Below are 17,506 nucleotides of genomic sequence, written 5' to 3' on the forward strand. Positions count from 1 at the left end.
AGGTGATGGAATTCCTCCTGCTCTTCAGAGCTCAGAGCAAGCAGGTGGCACTCCAAAATGCACTCAGGTAAGGAAGCCCTGGAGGTGTCTGAGTGTAATGCAATAAATACCTGCATTCCCTGTGCCCCTTCCATGGAAGTGTTTGTGTTGCACTTTTGATGCTTTTCTGGAGAAGGTGAAATGACCTCTGATTTGTGAAATGCCTCAGGAAACTTTAATTACTTCAATACCTGAGGCCTCAGCTGGTTTTGCTGGAGATGAGCCCTGGCTCCCATGGCAGTAGGACTGTCCCTGTTTAGGGATGTCCAGAGTCTCAAACACCAGGGAAAGGCTTTGGTGAAATTCCTTGGGACTTTCTCATTACAGCCCTCACTGTCATGTTGCTGTGGAAAAGATGTCTGCCTCCACATTTTAGTATGGAAAAAAAGAATCTTTAATATTAGAAGTGCTGCTTTCATGCGCCTTTAGGGAACTGAGGTTAATTCAGGGAGTGAGAGGAATTCTGAGGCTGCTCTATAAATAAAGATATAATATATATTTATATATATAATATTAAATAATATATATAATATATATTTTATGTATTTATGCTATAATATATATAATATAAAATATAATAAAGACATATATCATAATATAGTATAAAGATATAATATATTTAATATAAATAATATAATAAAGATATTCTTTCTATAATAAAGAACTTGAGGTTTTTGGTACAGCAAACAGGGAAGTTGTGTCATGGAAATATGGTCATAAGAGGTGGGAAGAAAGAGGAGATGTCTCAAAGCTTGGAGCTGAGCAGAAACATGCAAGATCTCTAATACATAGGTTGGTTGGGGTGCTTTCTTAGCCCTCTGTTGTGATTGAAATCTTTCTCTGGTGGCTTTATCAGTTCAGATGTGCTCTGCAAAGGAAAATTCCTTTTTCCATGCTGCTGGACAGCACTGACCTCTTCCCACTGGGATGGGAAGGAGCAGCACAGCCTTGAAGCTCATTACCCTGGAAAGGTGTTCTGGGGTTTCTTTTTCTCCATCCCACCTGTATATCCTTCCTGAAAATCTGTAACTTGAGGATAAAACCAAGTTCAAAGCTGTGGTGCATGTAATTGTTAACAGAGGCAATGGCAGCAGGAGTGGTGTGGACTGCACATAATGAACGTGGGCTTTTTGCTCTCCCTGAGCCTGGGTAGGAGATCAGTGTTTTGGGCCAGGAGATTGTTGGGAGCAGCTCTGGGTGAGGAGTGAGCTCTGTGAGGTTCATGAAGTGTTGTGCTGCAGGGCTGGGGCTGTGCCTTTGCTGAGCTGGGGGTGTCACTGTGATATTTCCTGAAAAATCCTCTTTGCCCAGGATTTTCTCCTGGGAAGCTGAGAAGCCTCAGAGAGGAATGAAAACAAGAATTATGTGATTGCTGCTGCTGTGTTTGCTGCTTTGGACATTGTTCACCAACAGGTGAATGTTTGATTGGTTCCATGTGAATTGTTTTTAATTAATGACCAATCACCATCAGCAGTGTCGGACTCTGAGGAGTCAGTTATAAGGTTTTCATTATCATTCCTGTTTAGCCTTCTGATGTATCCTTTCTCTTTAGTATAGCATTCTTTAATATAATAGAATATCATAAAATAATAAATCAGCCTTCTGAGAGCTTGGAGTCAGACTCTCATCTCTCACCTCATCCTGGGGACCCTCACAAACAGCACATGTGGAGTTCAGGTCGTTCAGTACTGACACTGATTTTCTAAATTAATATCAAAACTAGAAACTGACAAAGCAGGTGATTCTCTAAATGAATTTCTGCCTCAGAGGCAATCCTGAAAAGAAAAAAAAGAAGGAAGACAGCATTTCATTAGATGTCACAAGAGGCTGGAGCTCGTGTTTCCCTTTCTCACCCAGCTGAAACCAGGATGTTTTGTTCTGATGTCGCTGTGATATTTTACGAACAATCCCTTCACCAGAATTTTTCTCCTGAGGAGCCTCAGAAAAGAAATGTAAACAGTAATTATCTGATTGCTTGGAATGTGATCTGGAGGTTGCTTACCAACAGGTGCATCTTTGATTGGTTCCATGAGAATTGTTTTTAATTGATGGCCAATCCCAGTCCAGCTGTGTCAGACTCTGAGTCTCTCATGAGTTTTTATTCTGTCTGTATTCTTTCTCTTTCTTTAGTATAGTTTTAGTATATAATTTATTTTAATATAATATCATAAAATAATAAATCAGCCTTCTAAGAAATATGGAGTCAGATTCATCTCTCCCTCATCCTGGGACCCACAACAGCACCACATCCCGAGGCCTGGCAATCTCCTGCTCCTCCCACTCCATTTGTACCACACAGGAGAGGGGCTGTTTCCATTTGTAGGCAGCCAGGTAGGACTGAATTGAGAGCTTCAATAAAACCTTTTTACATTGCTGGTTGCTGCAGGCTTGCAGATCAGTTTGTTTCTGCCTGCTCTTCCCCTGTGAACCCAAAGCAGGGCTCACTGCTGTCCAGGTGGGGTGGAGCTGTGAGCACACAGAGTCTCTCCACGCTCTTTACGTGCTCCAGAGCTCGGTGCTGAACGTGCCAGAGCCCTGAGAACAACTTGTCAGCCAAGCTGGGGGATTCCCATGTCCATATCTGGTGTTGCTCAGGGAGGTTTTTAATGTGCAGTGTCACTCAGGGAGCTTTGCTGCTTGCCACCACCTTTGCAGTCAAATCCATGCTCTTTTCCCTCTCCTTGGATGCTGTTGGTACCCCTGGCACAGATGGGAATGTGCTCCCCCAGCCTGGGAGCTGCTGTCTTTAGGGAAATCCTAGAGCAGAGCCTTGAGGAACAGCAAGGGCAGGAGGGTGTTTGAATTTCCTCTTATTTAAAGACAGAAGTCATCTCATTGTGGAGCATATGCATTTTTCTTGCTCATTGATATTGTGAACGTGAATTTTTCACTGAAGGGACACATTATTTCGTGGGAAGAATGATTAGAAGTCTTCTACTTCTTTGCTGCCTCCCAAGTAATTTTTTGTGTATTTTGTGGTATCCAAAATGTGGCTGACATTTGCCCATTTATCAGTTTTACTCATTTATCAGTTTTACTCATTTATCAGTGTCCATTCTCCCTGCGTGTTCATAAAATGAAGCATGTAGCAGCATATTGGGTAAATGCACTGAGCAGAATATGCCAGTGTCCACTAAACAACCAAGTTTAAATTGGAAAATATACTTTTGTGTTTTGGCTGCAGCTGAAGGGTGATTTTCCAGATGAGTTATTGAAATAACTCCCAGTCAAATGTTGACCTTCATTTAAACCAGATTTCACCCCTCCCCTTCCTGTACCACTGGGCTGTGACTGCAACAGGGAGAGAAGTTGTACTCTCATTTTCCTTCCCTATAACTGCTTGAGAAATGCTGAGCTCTGTGGTTTGAGTGTGAGCACTCAAATATCTGCAATAAAAGCTCCAGTCCTAAAAATTCAGTGTGTAATTTAGATACAGGTGTGGTGGAGCTGCCAGCATGGGCAGGATGGTAAATTCCTCTGAGCTTCAGAAATGGAGCCAAATCCTGGCGGGGGAAATGTTCTCCTTCTTCAGAAAATGTACAGAGAGGATTTGTGTGCAGGGGTGGGACACCTCAAGTGCCCAGTTCTGTGTTTGTGGAAATGTTGTTGTTAAAAACATAAGCTCTTACCTGCTGTGTGGGTCTGGTGTCTGCACTGAGTGAAACAGATACCTAAACAAATATAAAGTACAACAGATAGCTAAACAAATATAAAGTACAAATAGGGAATGGATGGTGTGCAGAGTGCAGTTTGTTGCTGCACAGGAAGGCAGCAGGTGATGGGATCCTGTGGGGTTGCTGTGCTCTGCCTGGGCCACGGCTCTTCCCCTGCCCAAGGAATTCTCAGGCACTCCTTTGTGTCCAATGGAACAGCATCTGTGGGAATAGCAGTGCTTGGTTAAATCTCCAGTGGGGAAAATGGGCTTCTGAGGGAGCATGAAAAGAGAGAAAAATCTCCAGGGGCTTTCTGTTTAATATAAAGATTGTGGTGTCTAAGTTTTGTTTTTCTAGTTAAAATCCCTGTTTGTGTTTCAGAAATAAAGTACTCTGCCCACCCATCCCGATTTCTGAATGTAGTTAAAAACACTTATTTCTCAAGCTTGACTATTTTAGTATTTTCAAGGACAAGATATCTGTTGGAACAGGGGGAAAAAATCCGTGCTGGGTCTTTGATGTGGTCTCTGTAATTAGTTGTGCTTACGCGTGGGTAGATGCTGTTCCATTGACAGGTACTCCCGGCTATAAAGAATGAATTCTTAGAGCATCACAAGGATTCCATTCTGCAGCAGTAGCTACAGCAGAAGCATTTGGCTGCAGCAGAAGGAGCAGAGTGATTTCTGCAGGAGTAACTCAGTGTTAATGCACTCTGTGCCGTGCATTTAAGGAAATTCATCTCCTGCACAGGGAGCAATTATTTGTTTAGCAAGACCAGTGAGTGCAGGGGATCTTGAAGGGTTAATAATTTCGGGCTAATATTTTGAAGTCCATCTATGCCACATAAACGTGGAAACCACTTTTGTGTGAAGAATTTCTGCATGTTTTTGGATTATTGCAGTCCCGAGTCGCCCGATTGCTTTGTCAACACTCTCTTCTCTTTGCTCATTTCCTGCTGCTCTGTGGATTTTCTTGCCTTTGCTCTTCCAGCAATGTAAATCTTTCCGGGAGCGAATTTCCAAGCAGAAGACTGATGAGTTGGGAGCGTGAAGAGCCCTGAATGCAGCTGCTGGTGTGGCACGCCGTGCTCTGCTGAAAGCCGGGGGGTGCAGGACAGAAATTCCCGGTTGCGCTCGGTTCAGTCCAGCGCTCCCCACAGTGCAGCGCAGGGATGCGAGGCTCTCATTTCACAGCATCGGGGAACCCCGGCTGGAGGAGGGAATGAGACTGCGGAGATGCAGCAGCAGCAGGAGCGGTGATTCCCGCTGGGAGAGCCCGCCCGGGGATGGAGATGCGCTGTGACTTCATTGCAAAGCTGCCTTGGAGCCCTGCACAGCCAGGGGAGAGCTGGGATTCCGCGTTCAGCCTCCTGCTGCTTGGCACAGGGGAGAGCATCACATTGTGAAAAACACCAGTCGCTTGTTTTTGAGATTTTAAAAGTTTAATAGTAATAAAATAGTTATAAAAATAACAATATAATTAGAGTAATAATAATTTGGACAATTTGGATTAGGACAATATGAGACAATAGAAACAAAGAGTTACAGACAGTCCAGGTACCTTTTCTGGGCAACAAGCCTAAAAAAGGCCCCACATTAACAGAAGATTAACCCTTAAAAGCAACAGCCTGTTGCATATTCATACACCTCATCCATGATGCATAAATTCCATTCAGACACAGGATTCTGTCTGGGCAGTGTCAGCTTCTTCCTCTGAATCCTGACTGAGTCTTCAGGGCTGAGCAAGGCAGGAAGAAGTTTGTTTCTTCTAATAAGGGAGGCATAAGTTCTTTTTCTCTGAAAGATTTGGGTGTCCTGTGGCTGCTATCTCAGTGTGAGTCCTTTCTTTAGAAAAAAGTATCTCACGTAGCGTAGTTTCTCTTTTAATCTTATGTTATAACCTAAAACTATATTCAACACAGTACTTAAGAAAATTAATACGGTATTACTTTCTAACATAACACATATAGTATTCATTTAAATATTTGTGAAAAGCCAATCATAAAATATGCATTTTTTACAATCATAACCTAGCGGGGCAATCTCCTGCTTCCTGGCTCCCGCTGCTTATCACCTTTCTCCTCCCTGATAACCTTCCTCCTCCTCCCCTGATAACCTTCAGGCTCCTGCAGCAGGGCTGTGGCTGTGCCAGTGCAAAGCGGGGCTGAATCCCCCTGTTGGGTTCTGGGGATGCCCTTGGTGCCTAAAGCAAGGAATTTCTGAAATAATGCTGGCAGAGAGGATGGCACTGCCAGGTCAGGGGGGACATTGGGGCACTGAGCACATCCAGAGGAGGCAACGAGGCTGGAGAGGGGCTGGGAACACAAACCCTGAGAGGAACCCCTGAGGGAGCTGGGGGTGCTCAGCCTGGAGAAAAGGAGACTCAGGGGTGCCCTCATCACTCTGTGCAGCTCCTGAAAGGTGCCTGTGCTCAGCTGGGGCTGGGCTCTTTCTCCAGGCAGCACTGACAGAACCAGAGGTCACTGCCTTAATCTGCACCAAGGGAAATACAGATTGGATATCAGGAAAAGGCTTTTTAAAGAAAGGGTGATAACGTTCTGGAAGGGTGGTGGAGTCACCATCCCTGGGGGTGTTTAACAAAGCCTGGATGTGGCACTGGGTGCCAGGGTTTAGTTGGGGTGTTGGGGCTGGGTTGGACTCGATCTTGGAGGTCTCTTGCAACCCAACCCAGAGATTCTGTGATTCTGTGAGTAGCAGAGTTCGTAGTAGAGACCCTGCTGCTGACGAGTCGCTTTCCTTTCCTAGAGGACGGTTTGCATATGGGATAAGGAGGGAGCAGGCGGTGGCGGCGTGTTTGGTTTGAGCAGTGAGTTCAGAAGCAATTCCTCTGGAGCTCCTGCCCCGGAGCGTTAATTGTCTCGGGGGCTGTGAGCGGGGAGGGAGGTGTTTAATCATGGGGATTTGCTTCCCTGTGCCGTGCACATTAAATGGAAATCCCTTCGTTTGTATTCATAGCAACCATCAAGCGTTCTTCAGCTCGAGTCAGAACGAATGGGCTCGTTAAAGCCATTATTAGATGTAGGGATTTCCCCAAACAGCCACTTTTGACATTATCTCTCCTTTCAGAGTGACTCAAACGTTTTGACCTGTAGGCAGTGCAAGAGAAAAGAAGGTCACTGTTAATTAGATTATTGCCCATCTGTATGTTAACATGGCTCTTGCTGTTGGCTCTGCATTATTGATGATGTGTAGCAGAGATTATTTTTCTCTGCTTAGCTGGACTTCAGCCCTGTTCTCTGCAGATGAAATATGATTGTAAGTGATTTAGGACTGCCTGAAACACAGATCTGAGTGTCAAAGAGGCTGCAGGAATGAACCAGTATCACCTGCAGATAGCAAATTACAGGATCTGTACCAAGTAATTACTTTACAAGTGTGAGTCTGTTTTCAATCTAATTTGTACAGAATATCCTGAGATTTCAGTTCAGTTTCTCTGTGTGTTTCTCCATTTCTGGGTGCGTTGAACACCAGCCCAGGTCTTGGTGGCTCTGCCAAGCCCAGCTATGCTCACACTCAGCTCTGGAGGGTTCCCATCAATGTCTGTGTGGTTTTCCACTGGCTCTGATGCTGGAGCTGTAGGGAAAAGCTGCTGGCCAGAGGTTTGTGTTTATTTGCAGTGGTGTTTCCAGGTTGAAGTCTGTCAAAATTTCTTACCTTCTCTGGCTTTAATGGTGTTTCTCAGCGTGTGACCTAAGAGAGGAAATGAGGCAGAAGAAACGAGTCCTTGGATCGTCCTGCAAGCCCTGTGCAGGCACCTGAGAGTGTTCTTCATTTATCTGGAGCTCAGTGTGAATCTGAGACCATCAAACACCATTCCTCCAGAAATCTGCCGTCTAAAAGCAGCTGGGGGCACCTGTCCTGTTAAAAGTGAAACCCCCCCTGTGGAAACTGAGCAGCACTGAAGGGTTCATTGGGTGACATTTAGGGGGGAATGTTTGGGGTGCAGCAGTGCCTGTGCAGACTGGTGCTGCTTTGGTGTGTACTGGTGGCTACAAATGGTTTCAGCACCAGATCTCTGCGCTGGGTGTGAAAAACACCAGTCACTTGTTTTTTAAACGTTTAAAAGTTAAATAGTAATAAAATGCTTTTTAAAATAGTACTATAATTAGAGTAATAATAATTTGGACAATTTGGATTAGGACAATACAAGACAATAAAAACAAAGAGTTACAGTCTGGGTACCTCTTTCTGGGCAAAATAAGCCCAGAGGATTAACCCTTAAAAGCAACAGCCTGTTGCATATTCATACACCTCATACATGGTGCATAAATTCCATTCAAACACAGGATTCTGTCTGGGCAGTGTCAGCTTCTTCCTCTGAATCATGACAGTGTCTTCAGGGCTGAGCAGGCAGGAAGAACTCGAAAAAATTCTTTTTCTCTGAAAGATTTGGGTGTCCTGTGGCTGCTATCTGGTATGAGTTCTCTCTTTAAAAAAGTATCCTACGTAGCATAGTTTCTATTTTAAGATTATGGTATAACCTAAAGCTATATTTAATACACTACTTAAAAAAATTAATACAGCATCATTTTCTAAAATAACACATATAATATTCATTTGAATATTTGCAAAAAGCCAATCACAAAATATGCATTTTTCACACTGGGTTTCAGAGGATGCCACTCACTGCAGTCACTTTGAGCTGTGAATCAGTTTGAGGTGTGTTCCCTGCTGGCACAGTGTGGCCTTGAGCTGAAGGGAAAAGCAGAGGAGTTCTTTGGCTTGCCTGTGGAACAGAGGAGCTTTGCCTTCCCTGCCTGTTGGACAGTAGGGCTGGAGGAGGAGAAGGGGAGTGCTGTGGCATTAATTTTGGGGACTTTTAACCATAAACTTGGAGGGGAGAGCAAGCTCAAAGTGATGCTTTCTGCTGCTGCAGTGATTAGGAGAGATTTAATTTTCGTTTGCCCAGTGCAGTGTTGAGAAGCCTTCTCCTGCCTAAGGGAGGGCTTAAATTAGAAAATTCACAGAAAATGTGTGCAGGTTTCTGAGGAAAGATGAATTTGGCTGACAGCTTGGGTTTCTTATAAAGTGATATTGGGGATCATGAGAAAAAAACAAGCTTTTGTGTGTGTGTGTGTTATGTGCTGATGTATTGCCTGGTCTCTAGGGTGAGTGTAAGCCCTCAATCTCCCTGAATTAATAGTGGAGCTTTTACTGAATTGGGTGTTTACAGTTTGTTGGTCTTCTCTAAGCAATGAGAAAACAAAGCTCTGACCCAGCCTTGTGGCAATTTCCACCTGGAAGTTAAAAGCTGCTACTCTTTTATGGAAGTAAATTAGAAGATTCACATGAGGAGCTTTCCCTTCATGGAGAATACTCCTAAACCTTTAATGCAGTATTTGAAGGTTTGATTTTTTTTTTTTTTCTTAGATGTATTAAATTGTAGTTTAAAGGCTTCAACCACCAGTTTTGGTGACTCTCCCAGGGGAAAAAGGATGGATGCAAACAAAGATCTGCCAGTGGTATGGTGCTCAATCAGGGTAAGTTCCACCAGTGCTAACCTTAATTTCTGTTTAGAAAGAAGTTGTCAACCCCAAACTGCATAGGGATGGAAGGTATTTCTCATCTTCCAGCTATAAGAAGGAAAACAAGCAGCTGTGTGGCAGCACATTGTATTGATTCCCTTATCTAGCTGATAGCAGCCTGCAGGATAAAAAGAAGTGAATGAGTTTGAGTAAAGCAGAGGACATCAGAGCACCACCGTGGGCAGGAGCTGGGAGGCAGGCCATGGTCTGGGGTCTCCTTAATTAAAACAGTAAATTAAGGGGCATTTTTATAGCAACAGCACCTTGTGATTTATCTAACCTGCTTTTGTTAGCATCCTCTGCTCCAGGGAAGCTTCCTCCCTGAAGCTGCCTGGGAGGGAGAGTGCTGTGCACACACTGCGGGTGTGATGGTGTTCACAGGGGTTTTTGAATGAGGGGAGAGACGAGAATGTTGACTCCATATTTCAGAAGACTTGATTTATTATTTTATTATATATTACATTAAAATTATACTAAAAGAATAGATAAAAAGTTCTCATCAGAAGGCTAGCTAAGAATAGAAAAGAATAAATAAAGGTTTGTGGCTCAGGCTCTGTGTCCAAGCCAGCTGACTGTGATTGGCCATTAATTGCAAACAACCACATGAGACCAATCACAGATGCACCTGTTGCATTCCACAGCAGCAGATAATCAATGTTTACACTTTGTTCCTGAGGCCTTTCAGCTTCTCAGGAGGAAAAAAAAAATCCTAAGGAAAGATTTCTCATAAAAAGATGTCTGTGACACTTCAGGCAGTGGGAGATGGATGGTGCCTGCTGGAGCCCCTGGGGAATTGCTGAGACTCAGGGGAGATGCAGCAGGGCCAGAGCTCAGTCCTGGTCAAAATGCAGCCCCAAGAGGGGAGGTGAGGGTTGATTCCTTGGATTTTCTATTGGCTGCAGTGTTGGGTAAGAGTCTGTGTCAAACTTGCTTCTCACAGAGCTCCAAGGTGTCTTGGGAATCAGTGTGAAGGACTGTGGGCTGTGTGAGACCTGAGCAAGATCAAAATGCTGCTGGCACACCAGGTGTGCTAATAAAGGTGCCCGAGGAGGAGCAGCTCCCAAAGGCAGAGTTTGGTGGGGTTGCACAGTCTGAGGTTTTGGACTGGAACGTTTGGACAGTGCACAAAGCGTTGCCACACGAGGCCAGTGCTGCCCACACAGCATTAGCAAAGCTGTGTGGTTTCTCCACACCATGGAGGAGTTGCTGGGTTCTTAACCTGGGAACAGGATGGGCCAAAAGCAGGACTTGGGGTGGAAGCAGCTGCAGGGGGAGTCTGGCTCTGATCCTGCCATGCCTTGCTGTTCCCTGTGGCAAGCAGCGTTCTCTAAAATAAACCTGTTGAGAGCCAGCTTGGTTCAGGAAATGCTTCCCTATTTTATGGTTAAAAGTACCCAAAATTCATGCCACAGCACTCCCCTCCTCCCCCAGCCCTGCTGTTCAAGGGGCAGGAAAGGCAAAGCTCCTCTGTTTCACAGGCAAGCCAAGGAGCTCCTCTGCTTTTCACTCCAGCTCCAGGCCACACTGTGCCAGCAGGGAATGCCCCTGAGCAGCTCATGAACTGTGCTCTGGGCCTTTGGGGGAGACCAAGCCAGTCTCAGTGCTGTGGGCCTTTGGGGGAGACCAGCCCCACCTCATCCTTCTCATTGTCCTGCAGAGTGGCAGCTCTGGATTCATTTTCCTCAATGCAAGGCTCCTGTGCTTTTAAAAATCTCAGCAAAACCCCAAGGAATTTCAGCTTGTTCATGGATGGGGTCTGAACATGTGTGCCTTCAGGTGGAAGTGAAGAATTTCTGCATCTCTGAGACTGTTATGTACTGAGATTAAAAAAAAAAACCACGAGGTTTAGTGTCTAGAATAGCTATTAAATAACTAATTTTTACAAAAGAAGGCCCAAATCTTGCTTGTTCACAGCTTGTGCATCTCCCTCACTGATGCCCAGACCCACTGAGCACTGTGACTACAGAGAGGCTTTTCAAGTGACATCTCTTGAAGCATCCACAGCTCTTTTAAGGGGTGTGCCAGTTCAGTGCCAAGCTGGGAAGAATTTGGGTTGTTGGAGTGCCCTGAGCCATGGGTCAGCATGGGCTGGGTGAGCAGGGCTGGCACAGACTCCTGGGGCTCCCCCAGAACTGACAGCACTGCTGGAAATTCCCCGGACATCTCCCCAGGGCCTGGCTTTGTCCATGCCCAAAAATAAAACCAGGGAAAGGCATTCATTTTATTTTATTTTATTTTTAATCACAAGGCAGGTAAAGCCAGATAGAAAATATTGACTGTCAAAATCCACAGTCAGGGTTTGAGTATTTTGTGATAAGGGTGCCTGAAGATCTATTTTTGTGCATGTTATCTCTTTATCAGACCTGTTTCTTGATGGAAAATAAACATAAATCGTTTTTGTTTATGTTTCACTTCCATGGAAGTCAGACATCAGCTCTCCAATATTTCACAGAATATTCTGATTTGGTAGGCACCCTCAAGGATCATCATTCCAGATTTCTTCTGGAAGCTTCAAAAGTACCTGGTTGTGGGGGTTTTTGCCCTCATTACTGAATTTTTATGTCCATTTATTATTAAATAGCTGGTTAGCAGCAGCTTTACATTTCTGAACCTAAATGCTATGAATAATGTGTTTAAAGTATTGATTTATCAAGTACCCTTATAGTAGCTACATTTGACTTGGAGATTTATATTTCAGCTTCAATTAGAATAAGTCATAAAAATGTCTTCTTTACAATTCTCTTTGGTTTAAATAAATCAGGAAATATGTGAAATGCACAGCAATTGACATGCTGTGTGTTTTCAGAGATAAACTGGGAGCTGGATGGATGTTCCTCAGTGCAGGGAAACCCTATTGCTGGATATGAGTGGCATTTCAGGAAAATAAAGTAGAAATGGTGAATGCATTTAAAGCTGACTGTTCCTAATGAGTTTTCCTGCCTGGTGGCTTGACTTACTGAAGCTCAATGTTCTTGAAATGGCCTGGATTTGAAGTCACACTTCCCCAGACTGGTTCTTGTTGTGCTATTGCTAAACCCAGCCAGAAAGAATAGGGAAGGAGGCTTGATTAAATTCAGTAACATTTACTTTTTCTTTAGTGAAAAGTAGATAGAACTTACCTTTCTGCTCTTGAGTTTTTTATTTTTTAATCTCTGAGAACTCTCCTTGTTCCCAGCATCAATTGCTGCCCCTGAACTCCTACACTGGAGCTTTTTCCCCTCCTGTGCTTTTCACGCTGAAAGGTGTTTTCCTTTTTACCATGGTCATTCATGCCTTTGAAGGTCCCTGAACTTGTGTGGGTTGGATTTTTTTTTTCCTTTTTCCAGATATATCCCAAGTATTGGGGCTGGGGGAAAAGATGGGTTGAAGAAATAATAATAATAATGTGAAAGTTACTTTTTGTCAGAGCCAAAATTAGCTTTGGTGGCCATATTCCCCTCCCTTTCCCAAATGCAGGCTGAGGGTTGCTGTGATGTTCCTCACAGGTTCAGGGCTTTCAGGGAAAATCCCCAAAGCCTTGATAATGCCATGATCACATTGGGACAGGGCTCACCTGCTGATCCCCTCACCAGGTTCTGCCTTTCCTTGCCCAAGGTTTGCTCTTTTCCCCTCTGGGTGCTGAGAAATCCCTCCCTTAGAGTGCAAATGACAATTAAGAGTATTTTTTTCCCCCAGAATTTCAAGTTGCTTAGAGAACTCAGTGCCCGATCACTCTGTGAAACAAATTGCATGGAAATAACAGAGATCATACCTGTTTAAGTGCTTTACCTTGGCATTCTCAGGTGGCAGCTCTGTTGTGCTCCCTGGAAGGGCTGCATGGCTCAGTGATGAGGTGAAGTGAGTGGGCAAATGCAGCTTCAATGGTCTGTGAGATCTGTTTCCTTAGCTCTGATTTTATTCCACAGCTAAAACAGGGCAGGGAGGAGGAGGAGGATGCTTTCCTAAAGCAGCACCTCAAATCCTACTTCCACAAGTAGAATTTTTGAGGATTTTCTCAACAAATGTCTGAAGCTACACCTAAAGAATTAGCTTGCAAAGTGATTTGAGCTGCTCATCCTTCACCCTCTGAGAGTTTTGCCTCAGAAAGGCCATGAGTTCCTGTAGAAACCCTCCCCTCGTGTCCTTGCGTGGAATGCAGGCTGGCAGGGGGGATTCCAAATATTTAACAGAAAAATTGCTCTGAATTATTTATCCAGTAATTGTGCTGAACAGCTTTTGCTCTCCAATTTAATCAAGTATTTTATCACCAGTTCAGGCTGCAGGTAATAGACCGAAAGGAATATTTTGGATCTTACCCCTCCTGAATTATTCATGGTCTGTTGTCTCTGTTCTCAGCTTGCCAGATGAATTACTTGTGTTTCCAATAGTTAGGCTTGATTTATTCTTTTTTCAGCCTGTGTAATGCTTAAACAATTCCCAGGCAGATTTGGAAAATAACTTCTTGAAGACACAAAGTTTAGGATTGCATTGATCTCTCGTGCACTGATGCATCAAACTGACACCATCCATCTGAGGGCAGAACTCACCAAGAGAGACTCATATTTGAAGACTCTTAAGTTGTCTCTTCCACAAACCACTTTTTTTTTTCCCCTTTACTGGCAATATTAAAAAACCCAGTTCCTTTTAATCTTGCCCTGATGACTCATCTACACTTTGATACTTTAAGGCTCTTGAATACCAGAAGTTATAGACTCCGCTTTTTGGCAGTAGAACTGAGATATTGGAAGGTTTGACTGAGATGGGTGTCCTGACAGTGGGGCTGAGGGGGATATGAGGAGTTTGGGGGAATCCAGCAAGAGCTGGTAGCACTGGGAACTCACCCTCAGTATAAAAGGGAAGCCTCTTTTGCAGGGGTCACAACAGAAATAAAAACAGTGATTTGGAGCTGAGAGTGTGTTTTGATCTATTTGTGCTTGATGTCTGTGTCAAATCCTTCCCAAGGAGGAATAAAGTTTATTGACTGGAGGAAGAATGCTGCCTGTGTGGAGGTGTGTGGGTAAATCACTCACTGTGTACCTGAATTACCTCTTTTGGTGCTTTTCTACAAGAAATCTTCCACTAGAAAGAACTGAATCAATGTTTAAGTGCTGTGCAAACAGAGAGCTCTAGTGAATAAGGCAGCAAGCACTTGAGAAAGGACACAGCCAGTCTGCATCATTAGTTCCTTTAAATAGAAAAAAACCCAGTTTTCAATTCAGAGTTCAGTCTTGAGCAGCTCCTCATGCAGAAGATGAGGAGCGTGTGTGTTGCCTGTGCTGGGGAGCTGTTCTGCAGGGTCTGTTCTGTTATTCCTCTCTTTTTGGCAAGTCCTTGCAAATAGTTTTGTGATTAATCAAGCTGTTGCTGTACACCACAGAGAGGTGATCTCATGGATAAACTTGCTTAGAAAGCCCTTTTCTCATCTATTGTAGCAAATTTAGCCAGGCATTTGAAACACTTTACTTTTTTATTGTTTCTCTGCCAGAAATACTTTAACTGCATTAGAGATTTTTGTATGAGCCAGTGATAACTTTCCTTGTGAGCTGTGAGCCAAGAAGCTGCTGAAGGTTGCACAGTTCAGTAAAATGTTTTTCCTGGCCTTGGTGCTGTAAGGAAATGGCTGTGGAAGTTTCCCTAGATTGTGATAAAGAGCAAGGAGTGATGAAATGGCAGGGAACAAGGATACCTGGAAAGGGGGGATGTTAGGGAAACCTGTGAGGAGCACACAGAGCTCAGTAGTGGGGTCAGATACACTGGGCTGGTGACAGCACAGTGCAAACCTGGGACAGTGGGAGCAGGCATTGCTCTCCTTCCCCTGGCAAATTTGACTTGCAGTTGTAAAATGTTAAAATACAGCTGGTATCTGGGAAGAGGGAGAATGCAGTATGAATAAAATAACTGGGAAAGGGAGGTTTTCCCTAAATGTGGAAGAGGAATGCTGAAGGCTCCCTTGTGCCCCATTGCCTGCTCCCAGAGGATGGGCTCTGGGTCCCATTGCTGCACATGTGCTCTGGGTAAGGGCATGGGGCTGACACCTTTTGTGATGCATTAAGAAATCCTGAGACATGAGGTGTGCTGAGGGTCAAGTGAGTATCTCAGGGTCATACAGAAACAGGTTACAGGTCTGCACCTAGGATTTAGTAACTGAAAATTCCATTTGGCATTCAGTTGTGATCCTCATCTCTTGTATTCACTTTCTGCTGCCAAATGTGGTGGTGTGAATCTGTTTCTGAGTTTCCTGAGAACCTGTGAGTTTGCTCCTGAGAACTACAGCTGAGCCATTTCTTCTTTCTCTCCCAGGAATGCAGTTTGTTTCCCCTATGCAGCTCTTAAATGTGTTATTCTTTCAGCTGGTCACTAGCAGAGGCATGCTTCACTCAGGTTTTAAGCCCAAACTGGAAGACTTTGACACAACTTTTCACTTGATCCTGTAACTCTTTTGCAGTTATAAAGAGCAAGATTTAGCTTCTTTATTTTTCTTTGGAAAGATGCTGATGGAGGAGGATGGAGGAGTGCCTGATGTGCTGCTGTTAGCAGGGATGTGCTGTATGTGGTGCCGTGAGCTGTGTTTTGAAGATGCTGAGGTCAGGAGTGTGGTGGGGGACCTGGCCAGCAGGGCAAGGGCAGTCTCTGGTGTGGGTGAGAAATTCCAGTTGGCTGATGATGCTGAGGAAACAGCTGCAGGTGCAACCTGAGAGCTTGCCTGGTCTGTGGCATTGCCCAAGCATGCACCCATTGCATTTTAGGATTGCCCTGAAGAAATATTCTTAATAAATCCAGATGACTCTGCTCTTTTAGTCAGTTCAAGACAGGCTCGCTCATTACATTTTGACTTTTAGAGCCTGCAGGGAGCTGACCCTCTTCCACTGTGCTGCCTGTGCCCAGCAGACACATGTGGGTGCTTTGACAGTGCTTGTCACTGTTTTATTTGGGGCAAACATGGGTTGCTGATCTGAAAGTTCAGTTACCCACATTTCATGTGGATCACTCATGTGCCTGTTGTCCGTGTTGGCAGTGTGGCTCCAGCTGTGGACACCTGTGTGTCAGGTGTGCATAACACATGGGTTATAAAAGTTGGCTAAATTCCTGCTGGAGCCTTTGCTGGTTGTTTCCAAGGTGGGTTTAAACAAACAAACAAACAAACAAAAAAAAAAAAAAGGAGAAAAAGTTTTGGAGAACTTCAGTCTGAAATATGTGTCAGCTGTTTGAATAAAGTCTGCCTTGTGTTGTGTGTGTGTGACTTGTACTCCACTGTGGTGATGCCTTGAGAAGGCTGAGCTAGAACAGAGGCCAGACAGAGCTAAAGAATAAAGCAGGGATTTATTAAAAGAATCTCCTCCATGGATCCACCTTGGGCAGCATGAGAGCCCAGCCAGGGCTGCACCCAAGGTGAACCAAAATGGTCACAAAATGAACCCAAGATGAACCAAAATGGCCCCAAAATGCACAAGCGCTCCCGGGGTCTCTCACTTTTATAAGTTCTGCTCTATTTGCATCTTGCAGTTAATTTTCCAATTCCAGCTTTAGCCCATGCAGTCCCATCCTTGTTTTTCTCTCCAGCCCACGGGTTTGTGCTCTTGGGCCTGAGATTTGGATCATTTGTCCTTGGTCCCCAGCTAGAGAAGGAATTGTTTTGTCTCCCTACTCTGTGCACAGAGCTCACCATCCCTTAATGTGAAGCTCAGACCCACACACTAAAGCAGCACAGAATGTGAACAATATAAAAGCTAAACTTGAGGCATCAATGTGGAGTTGCTTGCTCCATACAGTGAACTGGAGGTGGTCTCCTTAAGGAGAGAAAAGCAGAAGTACAAATGCACTGGTCCAGAAAAATGGAGTGAAACAGTTCTCTTGGTCACCTTTGGGTTTGTTGTTTTGGTGTACTAACATTTGTAAACCTTTGGGGTTACTTGAAGCTAATTTTTCTTTCATAGTAAGAAAAAAAATTTAAAAATTCATTTGTGCTTTAGTGGCATGAATATTCACAGATTCTCTGGGTAGTGCCATTGGTAACTCATGGATTTGCTCTCCATCTTGCTGCTGTTGATAGCTGGTAAGCTGCTACCAGCTGATGGCTTCAGAAATGTTGTTGTAATGACATAAATCATAGATGCTGTCAGCAGCACTCTGAAACCAACCAGCTGACTCTGTGTGCCCTCTCCTGTTGCTAGAGCTGTCCCTCGCTGTGGTGGTCCCTCCTGAGGTGGCCCTGGTGACTTCATAGAGATGATCTCTCTCATGTCCCCTGTGAAGCACCGGTGACTTTTCTTGGCACATTAAGGGAAAAGAG

The 17,506-nt window shown here is 44.3% G+C and overlaps 1 protein-coding gene across 3 annotated transcripts in view; it reads left to right on the forward strand.

Annotated features, from left to right (window-relative positions):
• The window catches only part of MCU (mitochondrial calcium uniporter), an 86,601-nt gene that overhangs the window by 39,635 nt on the left and 29,460 nt on the right, over positions 1-17,506 (forward strand). For 2 of the 3 annotated variants that reach the window (XM_063164158.1, XM_063164157.1), the window contains exon 1: positions 9,133-9,192. The exons of the other annotated variant lie outside the window; for it this stretch is intronic. In XM_063164158.1, the coding sequence (XP_063020228.1) occupies positions 9,148-9,192 (45 nt within the window). In that variant the 5' untranslated portion in view covers positions 9,133-9,147. Of the gene's footprint in view, positions 1-9,132; positions 9,193-17,506 lie in introns of those variants that run through there. 3 annotated transcript variants of the gene reach the window in all.

Source organism: Melospiza melodia, chromosome 9, assembly GCF_035770615.1.
Source record: "Melospiza melodia melodia isolate bMelMel2 chromosome 9, bMelMel2.pri, whole genome shotgun sequence".
NCBI lineage: Eukaryota > Metazoa > Chordata > Aves > Passeriformes > Passerellidae > Melospiza > Melospiza melodia.